Here is a 24,915-nt window from a genome sequence, read left to right on the forward strand (position 1 = left end):
TTGGCATGTGGAAGGAAACTGGAATACCTAGGGGGGGAAAAATCTGTGAACATTAGGCGATAACACAAATTTTAAATTAAAAACATGATACCCATGCGCAAAAAGGAACGGTTAAATCATTGCATATTCCCTGCTATGACACGTGGATTAGAAAGTTGGACACTGGCAAAGAAAATGTAACAATAACTGAAAGGTGCACAAAGAAGTGTGGAGTAATGCATGCTGGGAATAAAATTGAGGGAAAGAGGAAAACGTGGATCAGAGAACAAAAGGAACTCAGAGACAATCTGATAAATGGCTGTCGGCGGGGAGCAATGGCACAACGGCTCTCACGCTGTGCCATGAACTCTGTGACCTGGGGTTTGATTCCTGGCCATGCATAACTTCAGTTGCCAGTGATACCTGCACTTATTTCTGGGCCTCCCTCCCCGTAATCAGTGTGGTGAAGTATGGTCAACCATCCCATGACCAACACTGTGTGAGGAGGCCTTCATCCAACGGTGGATTGATGATGGGCAGAAAAATACTTTTAATTTTCAAGTTATTTTCAAGTTAATTGAATATCCCCAAACATGACATGTAGAATGTAAAATTTAAATGCACCAGTATTGTATAAATGACCGCAAAACTCAACGATTTCATGTAAAGGAATAGCACAATTAACGATCGGCATAATGAGGCAATAATGACCGAATATCAGCTGAGACTGCTGTTTTGGTTAGGGTATCCAAACTGGGTTCACGAAGTCATGTCTGGTGCTTTTCCAAGTCAGCATCCACTCTTATTGGGTATCAAATCTCCTTCGATTTGATGGGAGAGGAAGTGTAGATTTTTATAAGTAGAAATAAAAAATGTATAGATGTGGTGACTTTGCCACCTGTTCAGGTGGAAATATTCCCTTAATAAAATGGGACTTAAAATTGGAAGGGTGTGCCCCTCTATGCCACCGCACACCGCTAAACAGGGCTCCAGTGATGGTAATATTAATGGAGTTTTTTTAAATTTTAATATCCCCAGGAAAGTCTCCCTTTGCATGTGTGAATTGTGCGGCACAGGTGCCGTTAAGCATGCACGCATGAAAAAGTGAAATAAAAATGTGAAGATTAAGCTGATTTATCATACAAGGAGGCACCATTTGTGCGTTGGGAAAAACGTGAGAGAGTGTGGGGGGGGGGATCCCACGTAAAAATAGGAAATATTCCTCGCCATGTAATGAGGATGGATGATTACGGGGTTGTTATGTATTTGCACCATCCCAGCATTAATGTATTGCCAAGTCATGGGTGTGACGGCCTCCCCATGCAAACTTCATTTAAATGTGATTTTCAAACACAATGCAGGGCTTAAAATATTATCTGACTGATAAACAAATACCTATCACCGAACCTTCCCATGCTAGTATTATTCGGAAAAAGCACACCGCTGTGTTTCGCAACTCGCATTCATTTTGTTTGCACTTTTCAGAAGTTGCGTGATTTATTGTAGCCGGCCGTACAAAACAAGTCAAAATCCTTCAACGTGTCAGCTTAAACAGTAATGTATATTGAATGTCAAAGAAAATGGGTCACTTATGAAAATTCAATTGGGGGGAAAAAAATTCGGCAAAAATAATGCAATGTGATTTTAACTCAAGGAGTGTTGTGATACACACAAAGAGCCTCGCCATATGAAGCCTTGGCCCAGTTTGTTATCATGAGAAATGTGACCTTCAATTTTACCGTGGGTCAATTGCTTTAAAAAAAAAGTGCCCGATACCTTTTGTGTACCAGCTTTGTTGCCGATCTGATTTAAAATGCCAGGCGCACACACGCAGAACAGACACCCAATTGAAGACACAGTGTATCACACAATACTCACTCCATTTCTTAATGGCACATAATGATTTCAAGCACTAAACATCACAGTCAGGTCATTGAAATTACATTCTTCTCACCCCCCCCACCGAACACCTCCCCCCTACCCCTCCTACTAACTCTCCCCTCCACCCCATCTCCGCCCAGATGTTTGCTTTAACAACTATAATGGTCAAACCATTATCACCAGCAGGCCGGGGACACATAGGTTGCATGCAACATTGATGACCGTGCTCGGAATTTTGCCATTTATTTCATCACGACCGTTATCTGCTGCAGGAGTTTTAAAACTGTCCTCCTTGAACTTCTCATCTGTCTTCATATATTTTAGTCAATAGCCAATATAATTAGATCCCCCCCCCCTCCCCCCCGAACAAAGTCACATAATTGAGAACTTGAAGTAACTACATAAATCTGAAGCAGCATGCTTTGGAGAGGTAATGTTCTATTCCGGGCAATGTCAACGGTCCTCCTTTAGAATTCTACACGTCACTTTTTTTTTCTCCAACAAAATCATGCAGCTCACTGTAGCCTGAACATACAGTTTCGAAAAAATGTTATGCATCCCGAAGTGAAGGTCAATTTTGCGCATCACTAAACCTTTATTTTGATGCCTTAATGATTACAATTAATCAGTTGAGCTACTTAAAACAATAACATTACTCAACATTAAGGGTTGTTGGCTGTAATGTCTACAAATAAAAACGGCGTTCGAACTCTTTGTTCGAAATGCAGCTGTATTTTTATTTAGGAGTTCCTGTATCATGAGCTCGCATTGCATTGCGTTTATATTTTTTTCTTTGTCTTTAAATCATTTGGCAATTAGTTTTCCATTTGCGGCAGCGAAGAGTTCATCCTCATGGATTGTTACATCTCTATTAAAGCGCTGAGTGCCGCGTGGAAGCAGATGTCAAGCCTGGCACTTGTACCGCTGAGCCCTCCATTCGAAGACCATGCTTTATTTACTTCCATTAGCTTGTTTTCCTTGCTCTGGTTTTTGAATGCAGTGGACATGAATGACTTTTTTTCACTTCACCACCCTAAAAGCCTTTATTACTGATGGAAATTATTATTCATTCTCCCAGGCTGTAGATAATTTTGTGGCCTTGAATGCATTAAGGGTATCTTTATTTCGGCTCTCGCTGAGAACACCAGCGTTTATTGCATCATTAAACCGCTAAAAAGTCTGTAAAAAAATCTGTTTGTGCGCAATGCCAAAATGGTTGTGTTTGCACCCGTGCGTAATGATGTGTTGTCCACGAGCAGCAGCCTCGTGTTGTCCAAACAGAAGTGACTCCCTGCATGCAATTGCCGTCTCACTGCTTGTCTGATGACCTGCTGATTTTCAGCAAGTGCTCATCACATCTGTGTCAGCAGAGTGCCACATTTGCTGCTATTCCCACGTGCGGGCGGCCTTCCTTTTAACCAATACCAAAGTACGCCGCCTTCTGTGAAGTCTGCAGCAAATAGAGCAGCGCACTTCAATTCACTCATAACACAGCAAAACTCGCTTGGGAATTCCATTTTAAAAATGCATTCAAACAAATGCAAATAGGACGTGGGAAATGCGAGACTTCTGTAATTTCCATCAGCAAAAAAAAACGGATTTATGTTTTTTAGGCATGATAATGGTTTATTTGGCGAATGATGACATTGTGGTTAGTGCATATCACTATGAACCTGGTGAGTTCAATTCCCAGCCACGGACAACTTCAGTGATGAGTGATATCTGAAACGATACCGGGCCTCCAATTTTTACCAACTCACATTGACCAGTATGGTGAAGTATGGTTGAACAACCCCCATGACCGCCACTTTGTGGTGAGCCCTTTACCCAGCAGTGGATTTCTCAAAGGGCTATTTTAATTGTTTATATTACTTTTGACTTGAGGGGGGGGGAGAAGAAATGTCAGTGTGTCTTTCATTTTAAATTCTTTGTGGGATAATGACCTGCTGGCAATGACAAAAAAAAACTAGTCGTGCTGCCTTTATATACATGTCCCTTCAGCCCAAATGGTTTCATGAGCTTTTAGATCCCAGACGTAAAGATTATGCCATCAGCGTCTTGGAATAAGGGCACTACATCTGAGCTCGAATATATGCTTTGGACGAGCCTTGTGGGATACACTTAGTACAGAAGGGTGCAGTCGTGAGTTGCGATTTGGCAAGCGAAGTTGAGGCCAAGACCAGTTCAGATCGGAGAAAAGATTTAAGAAATGTGTTCATGATCAAACAAGATGGGATCCAAAGTTCAGCACCAGTATTTCGTCGAAAAGATTTAAGAAATGTGTTCATGATCAAACAAGATGGGATCCAAGGTTCAGCACCAGTTTTTCGTCCGAAAAAGAGACCAAATGAAATATATATTTTGTTCGTTTGATATTTCACAAATAATGTACATACAATGTTTGCAGGAGACGCATTGCATTTTGTGTAATTTTTTCTCTCTCATGGGTCATATATCCTTGCTTTTTTTTAGTGTTCACATATATACGTGTAAAAAAATATATCATTACACATGGAACAAAGCTGCAGTGTATCACTCCGTGGAGTGAAAATGCAATAACTGTGATTATGGAAAATTCTGGGTTCCATAGTCTGTAAAAAATGGATACCCTATATGTATTTGGCTACCTGCAAACATACTCGGTCTAAAGAAAATGAGCTTGAAACAGTGGCTGCACACAAATTAGTCACGCGTTAGTATTTGGGAATTGTGGCCCGGTGCGAGCATTTGATTCAGACTCTGCCAAGGACAGATCGGGGAGTGGGTTGCGGGAGAAGGTGGGCGAGGGTGTGGGTGGAGGTGGGTGGAGGGGGGTGGAGGGAGGTGGGGCAACAGGAGCTGTGCACGTGACCCTCCGTTGTAAGATTATTTTTATTGACTTGCCCAGTTCGATTCGTGAAGCGATTGATGGCACCGCACCTGATTCCCGGAGAATAAATAGCAGAAATGCAAATGAATCAAAATGGAAATGACTCCTTCTGCTGCGCTTCCCATAAATCCACCGCGGCGCGGCCCGTTTTTGTGTATCGCATGTGGGTTTTGGGCACTAACACAACATTGACCCTTACCGTGTGATTTGGGTGCCTTTTCACAAAAGAGTTTCCCCAACCCTAGGCCGCCAAGCCCCCCCCCCCCCCCCCCCTCTATTCTGTGCACCGCTCTTGGCCCCTGTCCAGATCTGTCTGCAGAGCGTGGTAACACTGGCTTTTAAAATGTCATCCACACAAAATGCAAGCTTTATGTATATAACGGTGTTATTGTTTGTATGCTAAATGCCCCGTCATTATATTTAACTGCTGCTAAATGACACCCATTAAGGTACTTAAATGGGTCATCATTCAGTAACTGCCTGTAGTTATAGTAACATTCAAGGGCGGCTGAAAGTCAAGCGTACGATTAGCTGAATAAAGGATTTTTCACATGTAAAATTCCTTTATGAATTACAATGTAGAGGAACGAGCGGTGTAATGCTTTTCTATAGAGTTCATCCTTTGCTGCCTCATTTTTTCCCCTTTTCTGCCAGTCAGTAGATCCTCATTATATCATCATCTCTCCAAGAGTAGTTGAACCAGATATTACGATTGATTTTTTGCAGTGTTTGCGCAGAAAAAGTAAAACTAAATAAATAAAGAACGGCGTATGACGGCTGGGCCCGTGGATCTGTTTCAAAAGTCGGCACGATTAAAATGTCTGGGAGAAATTTGTTTTCAGAGGCAATTTGATAATGAGCCGAAGAGCGCTTTTGCTGCATTTTCCCCTGCTTTTTTTTCTTGCATGAATAAAAGCCGAGGGGGTAGGATTACGGCTGGTGGCAACAGTGCAGCAGCGTTGACATCACGTCGCTCTCTCACCTGTGTTCGTGTTCTAAGGGTGCTGTTTTACAGCGCCAAACAGCTGGTGAGATTTGCTTCCTCCTTGTCGAGTGCTAATCAATGTACAGCGTGTGCCATGTGGTTGACGGGGGCCTGGGGGGGGGGGGGGTGCTGCTGCTGCTGTGTGCTGCTTGTCATTGTGTGGTGCAGCGATAGGGCAGAAGAGGAGAAGCTCCAGTGCCCTGGCCATGGAAGTGTTTGAGCATCATCTCGGCAGCCAAATCCTCCAGGTGAGAAGCAGAACAACTTTTGGCACAAACTGACTGAATAAATAGTCACAATGGAATGAGAAAACCCCGTGGGGGGTGGGGGGGGGGGTGGAACCCCCTTCACCAAAGCATCAAACTTCATTCGTAATGCTATGATTTTGGAGTGGTAATTTTTCATAACATTCGTGGCCGAGGTGAGAAAACAATAATTCGGGAACGTGACAGACTGGGGTGTGGCATTGCCCCTGACATTTGGCATATTTGAAAGGAGGAAATAAAGAAAGTGCGGATTCTAATGTGTTGCTCTAGCCATTTTCAATTTTCAAGTTTTCACGGATTTTATGCAAATTCACGATTTCTGTGACTATCACGGTCTCCGTGTCAAAACCGTAGCCTTACTCATCAGGAATCTATGCTTTCATCTACGTCTCCATTGCGTTTGACTGTGCTCGAGTCTGCGCGAGTGATGAATTAATCAATACATCAGCCCGGTGCAGGCAGCACTACAATCTAAAGTTGCCAGTTGCCAATATCCAACGGAAACCAACGATATGTAGACAAGAGTTTAAAACTTGCAAACTAATTGTTCAAGAGTACACACAGATTCAACTGTTGGTTAGGGTATCGTAAACAGAGGAGACATTAATAAAAAAATAAATCCAGTTAAATAAAAGTAGCAAATGCTATTTAAAAGACAACGGCACGATTACACAAGTGTAAAAAAAATAATTGGATGCAGTGTAGTGGACTCCACAGAGGTCAAAGTTATAATGACCGTGCTGCTGAGAGTTGACTGTCATGCCATGACATGCCATCACGAACGCCAGGCTGAGCGCGCAGCTGGCTGGCTCCCAGGTTGATGCCAACTGACCTTCCAAGCAAACACAACACATCTCATCCATTTAGCTCGGGTGTTTTTATTATCTCCAGGTTTGGGCAACCCTTTTAATCAATTTGGTTCAATTTTCAATCGTATAAATTCCGAAGAGTATTACAACTTTATACTGAAATGTTTATATCGTATCATCTTTGCGAGCATTAGCGTGACCCCCCGTGTTACATACAGACGGAGATAATGGGTTGCTGCTTCCATCCTTACAGGCTCCACCAACTCCTGGATATTGCTAAAGTTGGGCTAAAGTGCCGCACTGAAAATGCACGTCTTGTGTGTATTATTGGACATCTGTTAAAAAGAGCTTAATAGCTCATCAGATTCCTCCAGTATGAATAAATAAATATTCTAAATATTCAGATATACTCTGTATTTCGGTGTCAAGTGTGCTCATCTAATTTTTCCAAAAGCGAGAGTGTCACCCTTCGCATTAAGTTATCAAAGCACATTGTAAATTATAAGCTGAGCACTGCTAACTGTGTGCAATTAAACGTGTCAATAAATAAACACAATTCATTTGACACCGATATATGTTTTATGTATGTGTCTACAACGCTGAAATATTAAAATTAATGTTACCTCGTTACATAAAGGATCGTGACATTTGTAGCTTTTTTGTACTCTCAGTGAAAGCATAAAATGGCATCTTGCCACTAAATTTTACTAACTGATAAACGCACGTTTTACATTCTGGACAAGTGTTTTATGTATACAATAAATATGTACCAATTCACACCCACCCCAAACCCGCAACCCCCCTCATCCCACCAAATTTGTTGAGTTGTGATTTGTGATTCAACGTCAAGATTGGATTCGATAAAAAAAAATGTTAGTGGCAACTAGTGGCTGCAGGTTTCACGCGATCTCATTACACACAATGTGTATGACTATAATATAACACGATTCTCACGCGCATGGTTCGGTGCACTTATTGCAAGCTTACGAATCAGTATTGATCGATGAATGGATGCGGTGTTGCACTTGTGATGTAGAGTATTCGAGGTGAAAATTATTAGGGGTGCCACGATGACGAGAAGTTATCTCCCTCGTTTGCTATGCAGGAGGTCGTGTGTTCGATCCCGACCCTGTCAATGCCTGTTGTATATTTGGAGTTAACATTTTCTCTCTCCCTGTGGTCGCGTGGAATTTCTCTCGTTCCTTCGGTTTTGCCCCTCCACATTTCGAAACGTGCGTGTAGATTAATTGGCTGTGACTATAAATTCCCACGTATGATTATTGTATAAGCAACTTTGATGAGCTATCATGTGTGGCCATGCCTCTGAAAAAGAACAAACAGGTCAGCGGACTTTTGCTGGTAAATTATAATAGTAGGTATGGTATTTACTCGATCGTAGGCATGTAACAATGCACCGATTCAAATATTAAAATTAAACAAATAATGTAGTGATGCTGCGTTAGTGCTGGCACCCAGCGCATATAAAGAAGGACTCAAAAGTTTCCTCAGTTTCGGGAAATTACGAAAAACGTCACATTTTGTCGATCTTTCCTTTTTAAGGCAGTGTTATTTTTCAACAATTAAAATTCATTTTCATATTCAGAATACATGCTTTAAATATTTTGTACGAAAATTAATTAATTATTATGTGTGCCAATTACATGCTAATGTTCTTTTTAGGCTAACAGGGTGGACAATAATGTACAATCGAGACCAAAAATATCAATCTAGAAACGATCCAAATGAGATGGTAAAAACAATAAAAAAATGGTTCTTGAATAAAATAATGACCTCGAATTATGACAATTCATCAAATCAATGGTGGTTGCCGAATGTGTAATTGTTACGTGCCTATTATAGAGAATAAAATAACCCTTGGCTGTGTAGGTTAATAAAAGAGACAAAGCAATAATGTATCACGATGCACATAAACAAATAACAAGGCTCCAGGTTATTGCCACGCATTGTAAATTCATAAAATCTGAAGTAGTCATGGGCTGCAATCATGCGTGTTCAGCATGAAGCTCATAACACTGAGCAATGTGACGATAACCTGGCCTTTGATTACTCAATTGTTTAAAAAGGACAAGAAACATAATTCTGTTCAGTTGCTGTTTTATAGACATTTCACACATCCACGCGTATGGTTCCCCATGTTAAATCATATTATTCATATATGACTTCTAATAAAGTGCAAATGCTGAATAGCTTCATTCGGTTTTAGAGTTTAGTGAAAGTGGTATATTGAATTTTCTCACGACGAGTCAATTGTCTTACTCCTGCATTTGACCTCGCAACCCAGGGCCGTCTTCAATAAGAGACTTTGTCTTGTTCGGTTTTCACGGGTTCTACAATAAATGATCTGTCTGAGACCATGTTCAGAGCGTTGCTACACAGCTCTGTTTCATGTGTAGTTTATTACGTATTAGCACTTAGCAACCAACCATCCATTCACGATCTATTAACCAACTTTATGCATCGCTCAGATGAGCGTGTCCTTTTCAAATATTGTTTTTTTATATATTTCCAAGTATTTCCGAAGAATCTCTGCTTCACACGATGCACTGGTGTCTGCAAAACTACCATGTTTCAAATACACGCATTTCTGTAATCACCACCTTGATAAAAAGAGTACCTTTGCAGCCTGATGACGGATCATTTTAGATTATCCTTTAAAATAATCGCTTTCTTTCCACGTTGGCACTTAAAACGCACAGATCCTATTGCATTTGCGCAATACTCGTCAATTGTTGCACAATATGCTCGGCGATGTCTTTGTTCAGAGGCATGACTAATTTAACCTTTTTACCAAATGTTAATGAATTTTTTTTTTATCCGCGGTATAGATTGTTTTCTAACACACTTGTCCATAGCGAATCAATTGACGTCCCCTTAATGTTAATGCAAATTGCTTGTCACGAAATGACAGATGAATACATATGGCGCACATACACTGGCTACGAAAGAATACATGAGGGGAAAAATAATTCTAATGCCGACATTGGGATTATTGAAGTTTGTGAAACTTGTCTGTCAGCTTTGCTGCCTCTGTGGAATTTGAGTGTCACAATTAGGGCCACATTTAACCGCTGAAGATTAATCAATGGATTATCCGTCCCAGATGAACCTCAAATTAGGGTGCTCAGGTAGCCAGCATCTAATGTCTTCCATTACAAAAGTCAATAACGCTCCAGCATCTCTCCACTCAAGCTGTTGTGAATGTTTTGCAAACTGTTTAAAAAACGGTAGCAAACTAACTTCGGACGGATGGCTCTAACCCTTGCCACTTAACACAAGCACGGAATCAGCGCAGCGGCAGCAGCCTTGAGTTATAGGCGTTCCTTCTCCAATGTTATACCAAATATACAACCGTAAATTTTGTTTAATTTACCATTGAAACGTATTGATCCCTTCACTCGATGTGTTGCGTTCATTGCATTGTCTCGCTCGTGTCTTGCAGTCTCTGGATGGTTTCGTGTTTGTGCTGAATTTCGATGGGAGGTTCCTTTACATATCAGAGACGGTGTCCATATACCTGGGACTCTCTCAGGTAGGACTTTCTCCGGTCGCACTCACCATGGTTCCACATTAACTTTCCATGATATCGGTTCTTGCCAGTGTTGAAATTCAATGACGTGGGGGTAGAGTCGGGCAGTGGGGTGCACTGCGGCAAGTCAATGTCAGATGTTTGGAGCATTGCTTTAAAGCAGCTGTGGGCAAGAGTTAATGAGCAATGTATTAATTAAGCGTCGTAAATGCCCTTTCTAAAGTGGTGGCACCTGATGCCGATACAATACAATTTGTATTTACGTAGCATCTAAATGCAGGAGCATTTCGGGATGCTGTACAACAAGCAGGTTGTGCATATCACGGGGAACCAATTAAAATATATGCATATAATTTAATATTTAAAACACTTCATAGATTGCATACAGTCACAGGCAGAACAAAAGACTTGAACGGGAGCAGGGAATCGGTGGCATGGATAATCAGGGCAAAGGAGTTCCAGACTATGGGATGCAGCCAGTCATAGGAAATGGAGAAGACAACAGGCAGGGAGTTAGCAGCATGGATGACTGGGGGAAGGAGTTCCAAAACCACAGAGATGTTGGCAAAGAATAAGCGACCTCCCACTGAGCGGAGGCCGACAGAGGGTTTTGTGAGGAGGCCCGACTCACTGGAGTGGAGAGCACGCAAAGGGGAGTAGAGCGAGATGAGAGAGGAGGTAATGGCGCTGGTCATGAAAGCAATGGCTGGTGAGCTACACGGTGTTTGATCCGATCTCACCTCATGCCACTAGCCATTACGCAGCACCTGACAATACCAAAGGTATTCGATATTTAACTTGGTCATTTTGGTGGTGCAATGGCCTGGAGCGGGATGGATCGTGTTGAGGCACCCACAATGAAGGGGCAACTTACGTGTCTGTACATAAAGTACAGATGCAGAGTTTTAATGTTATTACCGTGCATGAGCGGGTTTTCTCTGGGCAAGAATTCTCGAGAAGGAATTTGAGATGCGCATGCATTTTGATGTGTCCGCATTCATCTAAATTACATTTTATTGTAGCAACGTAACTGGCAAAACATTCCACAAAGTGGTGTCTTGAAATTGAGTTTTTTTTTAACCCAGCGTTTCCTGGGTAAACAAAAAAAATGTGGTTATTAATTCAAACCTCCAATGAAGTAAATTGAAGGCGGTGTTAAATATTAAGCTTTTATGCGATGACTGGGATAAATGAGGCAGATTAGCCCAACTAAAAGTTTTGGCTCCTTTTCGTCATCTGATTGAGGGAATGTGCACATCTCATCCAACTGGCAATCATAGTGGAAGCCACAAGAGTAGCATCAAAAGTTTATGACGCATGGCTAAAGTGTTTTTGCCATTGAATCCATTAGTAGCTTTCCCATTGCAATGCTTCAGAGAGCTGTCTCTGATAATGCCTACATTACCAAGTATGATGAGAATCCAGCATTAATGCAACGATTAAACGCTACAGACACTTGGCAGCGGGAATCGTCTGCGATTGGATTGGACGGTGTCTGAGCGGTTCACCTTCCTGTAGCTGTCAACCTCTGTGGCCTCAGATCCGCGGGCGACAGAAAGCATCACCATCGTTTTTTTGCGACGCCTGCCTTCAGGTGAAGCCTTACAGTCTCGGAAAAGGGCATAATTGTTGGAGCCTGTAATGAAATTAATGGATTAATTGTCACACAAAGGACAATTAACTACCCATCATGGATAATTATGGACCAGTAATTGACACTAATGCTGCTTTAACCTTCAGAGTTTGTAATTACTTGAAGCAAGAATTTGTTCTAACGAGTGTTTGCTGACACCCCCCTACCATGAAAGCAATGTCCAAAGTGTGTTAACAGATGGCCAATTTTTACACCAAATGACTCTGTAATGTTGCCAAATCTCTTGCACATTGTCGTTTCTCCCACCCTCCCATTCCCCCCAGGGCACTGCATAATGAAGTTTAGAATTTTTGTATTTATATGACATGAAAAATCAACAGCTTTAGAAGGGGGGGTGGAGAAAACTTCACCATTATTTTTTTATTTCGGTCACATTATTGGCAACCAATTCGCATCAGACTTCATTACCACCTGGAATATGTGAAGCATTTTGTTCCCAGATGCAAAATATAATAATTTGTTTGTAAGCAACACGTATCATATGGTCAAGCTGGCACCATAGGCTACTATTTTACCAGTACCTCAAATTGAGCAAAATGCTGCTCGTTAATAATTAAAATGAACAAAAAGCTATAGAAATTACAAAACCGCACAAGAAAAAAAATACAAACTCCACAGACTGCGTTGGGGGCGGGCTGCCGAGCCAAAATTGCTGAGAGTGATCTTTTGAGTTTGGCCTCACAGATTATTCGATGACTCAGGGCAAGAGGCAAAAATTGATTGCAGTGGCAGGATGATTGAGGGGCCTATCTGCTGTGCGCTAGCTAGCTCAGGACGCGTTGATAATCGGCGCCAATCCCTCCGGTGATCTTACACCCTGAGCCCCCCCCCCCCCCCTTTACCGTGGGCGGTCGGGCTCACGGTGTGCGCGCGCGCGCGTGTATGTACACACACGGGCTTGCGCGCACACATGCGCGCAAGCCCGGGCACACACACACACGCGCGTGCACACTGTATCGGCATCCACAGCTGCCGGAGCGTGAAGTTGATCGATGCAGCCGGGAACACACGGGCACCGTTGGGACTCGCTTTTGAAAAAGCCGGTCGTTTGTTTTCAATTAATTAGCAAACCGGCAGCATGGGAAATGGCGGGCAGGGCTGAAATGGAGAGATAAAGGGGGATCAGAGATTTGGAGTGTTTACCGGAAGGTGTTTTCTATAATTATCCGACAAGGGCAAGTGCATACGCAGAGGAACAGAATGCTGCATGTATTTGCTTCTGCCGCGCTATAATAGTAGGCCCTGCAGTAACACGCGCTTCTTCACATTTGCACTTCACAATTGTATTTCATTAATAAATCAATATGCGGCATACATTTTCGATTGCACCACAATTTAAAAATATCACTTCTTGTTATGTAAATTCTCCGCTGCGCAGAAATGTTGTACTGATAGTTTTCCCAGATGTAATAGGCGTACTTGATACGTGTGAACAATATACAATACATAATCCAACGTAATCTGTCCTATCACATACAAATGAATATTTTAAAATGTAATTCCGTTCGCGAGATTAAATTCCGTGTAACCATTGTCTTAACGCCAATGTTAATGCATTTGTGAACGACGGCTTTAAAACAATTATCTATAAAAAAAATATCCAATCGCTGCATTTGCATTCTCAATCCACCTATTTTGCCGTAACCCCTTGCTCACAATGTCTCCATCGCTCCTCCACCGAATCTCAAAAACATGAATCAATAAGTGGATGAATGTATTTTTAAAACCTGGTAAGATTTCTCCATTAGAGAATAAACAAAATCAAAGTATCACCGGCCAAGGTGCGCTGTGGACTGCAGCCAAGATCATTAGACGGAATTCAAAACATGTTGTGGAGGGTATCCTTATTTGGGTGATATCTTTAGACAGGGATTGCAGCTTCCCATTAGTTTGATGGCTCTTGATGGGGCTGGCAGGCTGACTTGTGCTTTTTGGATAGGGGGGAAAAGGCCGAGTTGTCCGTCATTGCTCTCTGACAAGGACACAATTAGCCTATTGAGTTTAGGAGCCAAACGTTCCATAAATCTCCTCCGAAAAGCAATGAACTGATCCTTGTGTACCCTAATGCGGGCTGACTGCTTCGTGGATAAACGGCCCATAAATGTTATGTGTAATTTAGTCACCGTGTCAGATGACACTGCACAAATTTACATTTCCAATTTTCAGCGGCCGCCGCTGATTTTTTTTTTAGGGACTGTTATCCTCACCTCTCCCTGCCACGGAAGGTACCCGAGGAAAGAGTGGCTCCTGATCATAATCAAAATTTATACTGTTTTGCTATTAACGATCATGGGTAGTCTTCTCCCTCATATTGCTAGGCAGCCCGGAGAACCGTGGGTGGCATATCACATGATAAATTCCTCATTCTTTAAAGCTGGCATTGCTCACTGGAGATTTATTGTCTGTAATGAATAGTTTTCGCCAGGGCCTTGCCGTGGGAGGGATGTACTCCCCCCCAAAACAACAAGCATTTATTCAGCAAAGTAAATTCTCTGGCAAAGGACCAGCTCGCCTGCCTAAAGGCCCCAGGATTCCCATTGATTCTTACCGCTGTATGTTTATAAATGCTTTACTGAAAATACGCACCAAAACAAGGGAGTAAAAATAGGCAACTCTGTGTAACGAGTTTAAGTGCCTCCATTCAATACTTTTTTTCTTGCGTGTGTTTTGTTTGCAAAATAAGTTTTTTTTATATATTTTTTATTTCACGTGTACGATTTTATCTCTCTCTCCTTTGTATCACTGTTATTTTGTGCTTTAAAAAATATTGCATGTTTCTTTTCTTTTTTTGGGGGGGGGGGGGGTGTAGTAGCTGATCCACGTCTGGAAAGCTTATTTAACGTACCGCATCTTCTCCACGCTTATGTGTGGCACGCTGAGCGCACAGCAAGCCATGTGTAGAATAAAAGGGAGAATTTCTTGAAAATGAAAACGACGCCAGCTTCAGCAGTTACAATGAAATATTCATTTGTTTATTTTATGTGAGCACATGCACTATATCCACTTGTCCAGAGTAGCTTTATTATTGGCATTTTGATAAATGAGGCCCATCTCGTTCCTGAATTCATATGTGCTTAGGCATATTGTGTTGCGATGTTCGACATTGCACAAGCATGTGCGACTATGGACAAGCGAGTGTGAATTCGCAGCTGTGCATAAAAATGTGTACTTATCCAGAACGTAGTCGAAGCATTTTGATTGAAAAAATTTTTTGGGGGGGAATCAATGTTCACGGCCAAAAAGATTTTCCACCAATATGAAGAGATGCTCGAAGGGTTTGGTAGATTGCCTTTTTCTCTCACTTTTGTTTGCCGAGCAATATTACTTAATTAAATGCATTTATTTATTTGTTTGCTATTAGAGCATAAGACAGCCCGTGTTATTGGTGCCACTGAAGTGCCAGCAGTAGCGGAAGAAATGCATTGGTATTATTTACATCTTGTGTGCAAGGGGATAGAATTGCTGGCGTGGCGTAATGATCAGCGGCACACCGCACTTCAAATCCAGAGGTCGCCGGCTTCGATTTCATTTTCCGGCATGGCAGTTGAAACAAATTGTGCAACTTTCTTAAATCCCCGATACCGCTATTCATCCAGCAATGGGAATGGATAGACCACAGCTTGTCAATCGGCAGGTCGTGTGTGTGGTGGGGTAAAGTGTGGGTACTCCCGCCTCTCCTAACATGTTTGGTCAGCGTGGAAGAGTAGGCCAAGTAACCCTCCAGAGGGGCACTCATTTGCTCCCTATAGTGGAGGCTCATCTGCCACCAAGTAATTGCAGGGCTCCGCTTTGCATTAATCTTTTGTGTCCATGTGGACATGAGGAGTGTGTGCGCGCACGCTTGTGTGTGCGTTCGTGCATGTATGGGGAGAGGTGGTGTCGTGGTTAACGCACTGCACTATGAACCCTGCAACCCAAATTCGATTCTCGCTCACGACCAATATTTGAATCGGTCCTGGGCTAAGTCAACTCAGCCTCAATTGAGTACCTGGCGTGATAAACATCGCCACTGGGGAGACAAAGACGGCCGGGCATGGTGCTGGCCACCCACCCCTTCGTGTGACGTGCCAGCCTTCATAGGTGCTCGCTAACAGCACTTTCCCTAAATATCTGTTCAGGCTAAAAGGGGGAATATTTGTCTTTGTTGTGTCTTTGTGTGTTTATGCCTCTGGCCAGCGTTAAAGAGTAGGCCAAATACCCAATAGAGGGGCTCTCTTGAGCTCGCACGAGTGGGAGCACCTCTGCCAGCAATATTTTTTTTGCTTTTGTCATTTTGGCGACCCAGCTCACTCTTGTAAATGAGACCCATTGCCGGCCCCTTAAATTCTCTCCAATTCAACCGCAGGGCCGCACCTTTACCACGCACCCATTGTGTCCGTGCGCGCATTATTAGCAGTATGCTCGCTGTTCGACGCCGCGTCCGTCCGTGCGTGCCTATTGGCAGGTGGAGATGGCTGGGAGCAGCGCCTTCGATTACGTGCACCCAGCGGACCACTCCGAGCTGGCCGAGCAGCTGGGGATGAAACTGCCTCCGGGGAGGAATGCCTCCCTGCAGGCGGCCGCGGAGGACGGCGCCAGCTCAGCCTCCTCCTCGCAAGCAGAGACGCCAGAGCCGAGTGAGTCCGAGGCATTTGATGACGAGCGACATTGCGATTCTATTTTGACAATTTTGTTTTTGTTTTTACCAGGTAAGGCCCACTGGGCTATATTGTTATTTTTCACAAGCGACCTGGCCACACATGATAGAACGACCACGTGGCTTATCGCGCGGAAATTTATAGGCAACCAAATACCCTAAACGAGTATTTTTCTTAATGCGGAGGGAAAAACCAGAGGGCCCGGAGACAAATACAAGTGGCCATGGGGAGAGAGAACACGTAAATTCTAAATATACAGCAGGCGTCAGGGTCGGGATCAAACCCACGACCTCCTGTAAAACAAGCGAGGTAGTTAACATCTCACCACCATGGCGTGCCTCACTGCATTATGGATAAATGTAACGATCCAGCCACCGCCCCCCACTGCCCAACCACCCCCCTCCCCTTCCTCGCAACCACATTGTGGTGTATTTTTAACGCCTCTAGTGGCTGTAGAAGTGATACAAATGAATTATATTCAGCACAATAGAGCTGAAAAGAATTAATTCTTAAAAGTGTGATTTGATGCACATAGTTTATCATTTTAACTTTCGATTTCCCTCCCAAATTTTTACCAAGATTGTACTATCGGCATCATGTTACAAAATTAGTTATTTATTTGGATCTCTCATAGACCCATGCAGCCTTTCATACTCAGAGAATGGTCTACAGAAGCGGATATAACAGAGCTCCCTCAAAGTGCAGAACCAAATGTAATATAATAGCTCTTTTTGTGCAGTTATCAGTGAATGACCTGAAACCATCAATTCACCACACTTGAGAACCAGGTTTAACCACAGGATTCGAACCCAGGATCTCAGCAGTGCCAGCTCATCACTCTGATCCCTGAGCCACGAAAACTTTCTCATTTAGAATCGATTTTAATCGATGCACCAACGTATCATAACAGCCATAATACATTAACACAACACAAATCTCAACAAAATCAAAGGCACAAAGACAGTCCCTTGGAGAATGTAGATTGCCTTTAAACATTAAAATTGTTGCCTTGCTTTACCTTCCTCAGAGGAATAATGAGCTGACTGAGTAAACCCTGGCATGTATTTGAACTCATGTCTTATACATGGGAAGCCTGCTGTGCCGCCAACTGTGGCCGTGTCCCAACCTAATTCACTGCAACCGCAGACGATTTACGCCGAGATGCGATGAGTGGGAAGCATGTTTGTGTTGATGTATAATTCAGTAGGGTTCTGCCTCCGTATCACAGGATCTGTGATCATGTGTAACGCTTCTCTGATTGTTGTAGTTGAACCACCAACCTTATTTGTATCCAATAGCAAACCAGACATGTGGTTCCACTGCACTGGCAGCTACTTTCAACATATTGGCTGGAAAGCCATAAGATACGTGTTAGGGTTCTTGGCTTTGTTATGAGCCATGTTGGCTACATAATCTGGCACCTTAGTAATGGATTTACCATTTGGCTTAAGAGTGTGCGTTAGTGATCTGCTTAAAGATTTCAGTTTCCATGACGTTGCATTTTTTTTACTTTTGGCCTTTTTCTATTGAATGGATTCTTGAAAAATAAACAAACGACACCTTCTACCTATAAGTGCAATCAATGTTCACATTTGTTGGATCATGGATTTCCATATGTCAAATCCTTAAGCTTGGTGAGCTACAGTTCACGGGTACAATTATCGAAAACATGCACCAAATTTAATAGCGTTGTCATTGCTTATTAAACGAAAGGTTACTCAGGATAAGTCAAGATTGTGTGTTTGGTATAATTCCACAAAGACAACATTTTGTTTACTACTCTATAGCAATACATTTATTCCACTAAAACCGCTATATTGTGGTAAAAAAAATCAAATCTCAAGAATAATATTTGGTTAAAATGTTAAATAATTTGATCTTAATTTCATATATGCAGCAACATGGACAATCATTATATTCACAAGGGAAAAAACACAGGTGTATAATTATATATTTAAAATTATGGCAGTGACTTGGGGAGGTCTTACTCCTATACAGTAGTGGATTGACCATGGTGGATGATGATGCTCATGAATTATGTAAAGTGTACATGGTTCGTATTCGGTGAGTACATATTGTTACAAGTATGATCACAACAGTCGAACATAGTCACTGCACGTGGTGTAAATCTTCCCCATGTTGATTTATACAGCACTGGTGAGGGAGACAAATGTGGCTGGTTGTCGAGCTGGCCTTAATAGAATGACTAACAGAGAGGTTGTAAGTTGAGCCAGGGATCACAGCACTCAGCTGCCACCGTGTGATTCTGGGTTCCAATCCGGGTTTCGGCTGCCCACAGTTAAACGCTGTTTCCAAGTGTGGCGAGTTGTGGGTCTCAGCCCAGTCGCCAATCACTACAGACGCACAAAAAAAGTCCGTCACATTAAACTGGCAACATTCCACCTATGAGAAGTTAAAATATTGGTTTTACTGCCACGTGAAGAACATTCCACTGCAGCAGGGAATGTGAGAAAGTGTTTGCCCGTCTCATATGGATTGAAGAGGTAACCTGAAAGAAGCTCAGACGTTGTTCTGCGATATCTGCATCTCTGAGCCGTTCTCTAACACAAAGGATCGCACTGCTCTGTGAGCATTCCGAGTGGGTAGTTCATTACGTGACACAACGACGATAGCAGAATTGGAATAAAATTTGGAAAAAGACGAAAAAATACCTCCGCGTTTACCCCAATAATCTGTGAAACTACATACAGCATAATTTTATTTTATTGTGGGCGTAGATGTTAAATAGCTATACCGTTGCGTTTAATTGCTGTAAAAAAAAATGGTCAGAGCCTCAACTCTGTGATACTCGAAGCAGATAAAAAGAAACGTTATTTTTGCAGCGCGTATCTTCGACACAAAGTGAAACGTGCAGTTTTTTTGTAATGTACACCGTATCATTGGGGGGACTTCGAAAGTGATGGAAGAGCCAGCAATAAAACAAGTTTGTCAGATTTTTTTTTATCAAGCATTACAAGCAACATTGCCTACAACTATTTTCCTAAATTACCCTGAGTTTCATCAATCATTTGGTGAAGCCAAACTGAAGTGTCAATTGTTCCACCAATATGGGATGGTAATAAAAAAATAATGAACATCCTCTGTTAAGATTTGCGAGCAGACCTTTTTTTTCCACGCGCTGAGGCAGCACTAACGCACCAGTGTTGATCTGAGAAGTTCATTATCAGCAAGTATTTTACACGTGACAGTGCGTTTTGTAATATAATCATTGTTCATGTTAAATGCTGATAAGCATCACTAATTGATCAGCATATCACGATGCTGACTTGTGCTGCTGAAAGTGCTAACATTTGCAAGTTGTATTAAACTGTGAACTTTTTTGTGAGATGAAGCGGGCATTAATAATCTTCGCCATTATTAATTTATAGCTCCTTAGGTGATTCTGACACTGAATTCTTAATTTACGAATGTGTAGAGAAACTAAATCAGATATGTCTTTATTTTATATTACATTCATTTTAGAGAACCAGTCAGGGAACAAAACAAACCCAGCACCTCCTGCCAACATTTGTCTCTCCACATATTTTATTTTACATTTTTAACGTAACCCATCAGCCACACGGAGTGCAAACTATCTGTCGCATTGGTTTTAATAGAAGCAAACTCTGGATCGGTCGTGACATTTAGCATCTCATCAGCAGAGTTACTGTAGGCTTGCTTAAACAATGCTGGTGAACTGCCCGATGCTTTTATAGGCAAGGGCCTTTCTGTAAGAAATGGGTCCTAGTTCGAAGCAAAACTACATAATACATAATGCAACTTTGACGTTTCCTCAGAAATTAATAGCCTAATCTAGCTCAAGGTAAATGCAGAAATGACAACCAATGTTGTAAATAACATTCCAAGCAAGTTAATGCAGGGTAATGTTTATACTTTTTGCCATTCATTCTCACCATTTAATTCCCCATCACATGCCTTTGATTTGGATCGATTGCAATCTTACTTTTTTCATTATTTGTTACTTTCCCCGTAGTCTTCAATGCGCGCTAATGTCTCCCAAGCCGGCGCGTCGAGTGTGCATAGGCGCCTTGCAATAAACCAGGAGTCGAGAGCGGGCGGCATTATGTTGAGATTGGTAGGTGTTGAGACCGCGATATTGATCAAGAGGTATTGATTGCCATCCTGGCTGCAAAGTGTTCCTGCAGCCCCTTTTATTTAAGGTATAGTGTTGCCCTGTTTTGCCATTACCGTAAAATACCGAGAATTTCCAAGCACTAAAGAATGCCAAATGTAATAACGAAGTTGTATTTTGGGGAGAAATCAAATGCCCCCTTTTCTTTCCGCACGATGAGGCTTTACGCCTTCCATTTTGTCGGGCGGTCGTTATATATAGCGTGGAGTGGGGCTGCACGTAACAAGTGAGTGTTATGAAATGTTGGGAGGGATGCGTCTGTCCTTTGTTAACTCTAACCTCTCGCACTAACCCCCTGCCGACGCTGATTTTAGCCAACAACAGTTATAAAAAAAAATTAACTCGCGGCATAGTCAACGCTCGGCTATCAGTTTTACACCACTTTTTTGATTGGCACAGCCGTACAGATTATCAGTCCTGATTGGGCCATGCAAATTTACTGAGAGATATAAGCTAATGAAGGTCAAAGGAGTTGATTACTAGACTCAAGGGCAATATTTTTCAGATCAAAGCCGACTTGTCCTAACAGGTTTATTGCTTTCATTTGCATATTAATTAATCCTTTCTTTCTGATTAGGACCTGTCGGCATACATCTTTCTGTAAATTAGGACCATCAACCTAAATGGATTCAACATTTAATATTGTTGCCCTGTTTATAGTGGGGATGGGTCAGGCCTGTGTGTGTGGAGGTGACGTAAATAAGGAGATATATCTGGTTATTACATCCATGTCAGGGTAGGTATTATGCATGTAATTTGTGATGGTTTAATTATAATTGTTCCATTTTTTATGAGCCTAAAACACGAAGCTAAAAATGTAATCTGTTTCACGTCTTAACTGCTGGCATTTGCCGGCACATTTTGTGTGTGACTGTAATTCCACTTTTACTAGCTCCGATATTGCTTCCTCTATTTTAGATTATACACAACTGAACTATGAGAACATAAATAACGTTATTCATGTACACGTTAATGATTTTCCTCCTCCCCTGGTAATCAACACCATCCTACTAGTGGGGGAAAGGGAAAAAAAGTTTGCCATAAACTTATAATGTCTTTAAAAAACTTTGTTTATTTTACGTTTAAACACCACAGTGCCAGTGTACAGCATTTCCTATTTCATCCACTCGATGAAGTTCGGTTGGTGTGCCGGGCGAGCCAGATGGAGTGATGCCACTGTTCCATTTTTTTTCCGGCGTGTAAAATTTCACTGGTAACATCGTCAAAAGCCTTGCTCGGCTGAATCCAATGCAGTCACGCTCCAGCTGTCATAGTAATCGATTCCTTGTTTCGCCGAATGCACTTGTTGTGAGCACCGCCCGAGAATGGGAAAACATTGTCATGGACGCACAGAAATATAAACAAAAGCAAAACAGTTTCACCACTCGAGTCCCGTAGTTACTTTATCTCTCAACCGACTTGGTAGCATTTAAGTAAGAAAAAAAAGTCTATTTTGTTGCAGTTGTATCATCTTGTGTTTGCAATATTGTCATACATATGCCTTAGCAAAGGGATTTTATGAGATTTTTTTTAAAATGAAAAATATCCACGGTTGTAAATTGCATTGTTATAACATTACATTTTTTGGTTGTATTCTATGAAATGAATATACATGCATGACGATTCTTGCTCTAAGTCAATGCAAATTGTTTTTCCACAGGTAGTATATTTTGCCATAGACTTACAATTCACCTTCAGAAATCATTAATCTTGGCAAGAGCACTGTGGCCGAAAGGATCAAATAATAATTTAAAGCTTACCGAGTAAATTGTTTACAATTTTTTTATCGGCCCCTGTTTGCTTTCCTTGTTAGCTACACAATAGCTAAATTATCTTGCATTGACAATTAAACAGACACGTGAATTCACTTTACAGTGACAAACATTATCTGCTCTTTAATTTTTTTCTTTCTCCCAACAAAGTTATCTGGCGGCAAAGTAGCCGGTTATTGCATTTCCCTTGAAGTGACACACCAATGTGCAATAAGAATAGTCGTACAGAAGTAGTAAAAACAAGTTTGGATTATTCATGGATTTTGAAAGAGTGAGAAAATAAATGTGTATGTTTGTCCTCTACGTAAATCTAACAAAAAATAAAATGAACACATATTTCATTACTTAAAAAATGCCAGCTACATAGTCATAAACATGCTGCGCATGATTATTAAGATACTGATATGTTCACAGAGGGAGCCTCTGGTAATATAATGATACGTGCAATTCAAGCTTGAAGACGCTGCGCCCTGGGTCACCAAGTTCTGCTTTTGTTCCAAATCCAGGCAATCACAGATACCAGCAGGGTTTGAAAAAGCAATAAAAGTATTCGCCGGAGCCTGGCAGGGGTCTAGCGTCACAGCAATGCGATACATGCACAAATCCATGGGATTCACGACGGCTTTAATCAGCATACCTATGCAAAATCAGCCATTGAAAGGAGTGGGATATATATTTCTGATCACATCCCAATGGTCCGTGGAAAATGTAACCTGTAATCCGCAAGTAATCTGCACATACATTTTGTTCCATCCCAATGGCCGTGATTGCCAAGGTCCTTCCGCAGTTATTTCTTATTCTTTTCTGATGTAGTTGAGAAATGATATGGTCACGCTGGTATAATTTAAGAAAATGATTCCATGGTGATGCCATTAAAGTTAACAGTATGTTTTCCAAGTTATCTTCGTGGGGGGAAACATACTTGGAATCCTTTTTTATTGGCAAAATATGATTGCATACTTTAAATAGATGCATTTACAAAATAAATAAATAAACATATATGCACAGTACAGAGGGATATTGAAAACTTCCAAACGTGTAATTAAAGCGCTGTGTTCTCGAGAAGGCTTAGCATGCCCATTACCTTTGTACATTACAAAAGACCTCTGCCAAAATGGGAACTGTTCTGAGCTTCAGCGCTGTAATACGTCTTGAATGGTTGTTACCTAAAGATCATAATCATTTAAACGTGGCACACCTCCTGAATAACGGGATACAGAAATCAACAGGGGTATGTTCTGTAATGCTGAATAGCGTGGCTCCATTTGTTCATATCAACTTCCAACATTTGGAAGATACTTTCCTGAGGAAGTCAGTCGTCATCCTGGGTTTGAGTCACACACTCTGTGTGTGACACTCAGGTCCCATATATATAATGCGTTTCATCGTTCAAGGACAGTTTCTAAATGCTGCATGAAACACAACGGCGAAATCTAGGATGAGGCGGAGTGGTGGCACAGCAGTTAGCATTGCATTGCGCTTCGAATCCAGCAACTTAAGTCCAATTCCTGGCTGTGGCCAGAACATCAGTGGAGAGTGATTTCTCAAAAAAAATAACAGCCCTGGTTCCCCACCGTCACCAATCCTCGCTGACCAGCGTCGTGAAGTTTGGTCAAACAAGACCCACCACAACACGGCCATGGGGAGTCCTTCAACCGGCAGTGAATTGACAAAGGACTGTAAATTAATTAAATATAATCCTTAATTTGGATGAAAGTAACTCTGAGGACAAGGATGTGTGTGTTTTTTTACGCACAAGTATAGCACTGGAGGGCATTAGAAGGTAGTGCAACGAAAAACCTTCGTTGTAGTATAATTCTCTGCTCCCACATCAGCATAGATATTTAACAAACAATGCCTGTCGATGGACACAATTCAAATCACCCACCGTGAAGAGGCCCTCATAAGCAGTTCTGTGGCAGCCTCTTTCTGAATCTCTCCCCCAATGCGAGTTGCATCGAAACGTTGTAGGGAATTGGCATTCCCCCACCCTGATTTCAAGGGCACATTTAGAACGTGACCCGTCGAGAAATAAACGATGAAAGAAGAAGACGACACAGAGAGGCAACTCACGCGCGTTTGACTCTTTGCCTTTTCAGTGGAGCCCACCACGCCCACCATGCTCAACCCAGACGAGTCGCTGAATCGCTCCTTCTTCATCCGCATGAAGTCCACTCTGACCAAGCGTGGGGTGCACATCAAGTCCTCGGGGTACAAGGTACGTGGCCTCGGGGAAAGGGCACGGGCAGAGGAGTCGGTTTTGGAAAATGAAGGAGTTTGGTTTTAAGTACCATAACTTTAACAGTGCTGTTTGTTGCGGGCTGCTTGACATTTTAGACGTGTGTGCCTGTGCTGGGCAACCG

At 42.0% G+C, this 24,915-nt stretch overlaps 1 protein-coding gene across 2 annotated transcripts in view; it reads left to right on the top strand.

Annotated features, from left to right (window-relative positions):
• LOC116943123 (neuronal PAS domain-containing protein 3-like) overlaps positions 1-24,915 on the top strand; it is a 114,004-nt gene that overhangs the window by 71,570 nt on the left and 17,519 nt on the right. For both annotated transcript variants that reach the window (XM_076067577.1, XM_076067578.1), the window contains 4 exons: positions 5,883-5,962; positions 10,250-10,339; positions 16,435-16,606; positions 24,652-24,770. In XM_076067577.1, the coding sequence (XP_075923692.1) occupies positions 5,883-5,962; positions 10,250-10,339; positions 16,435-16,606; positions 24,652-24,770 (461 nt within the window). The remainder of the gene's footprint in view (positions 1-5,882; positions 5,963-10,249; positions 10,340-16,434; positions 16,607-24,651; positions 24,771-24,915) is intronic.

This window comes from Petromyzon marinus, chromosome 17 (assembly GCF_048934315.1).
Source record: "Petromyzon marinus isolate PM22_M1 ecotype Great Lakes invasive population chromosome 17, UKy_Petmar_22M1.pri1.0, whole genome shotgun sequence".
NCBI lineage: Eukaryota > Metazoa > Chordata > Hyperoartia > Petromyzontiformes > Petromyzontidae > Petromyzon > Petromyzon marinus.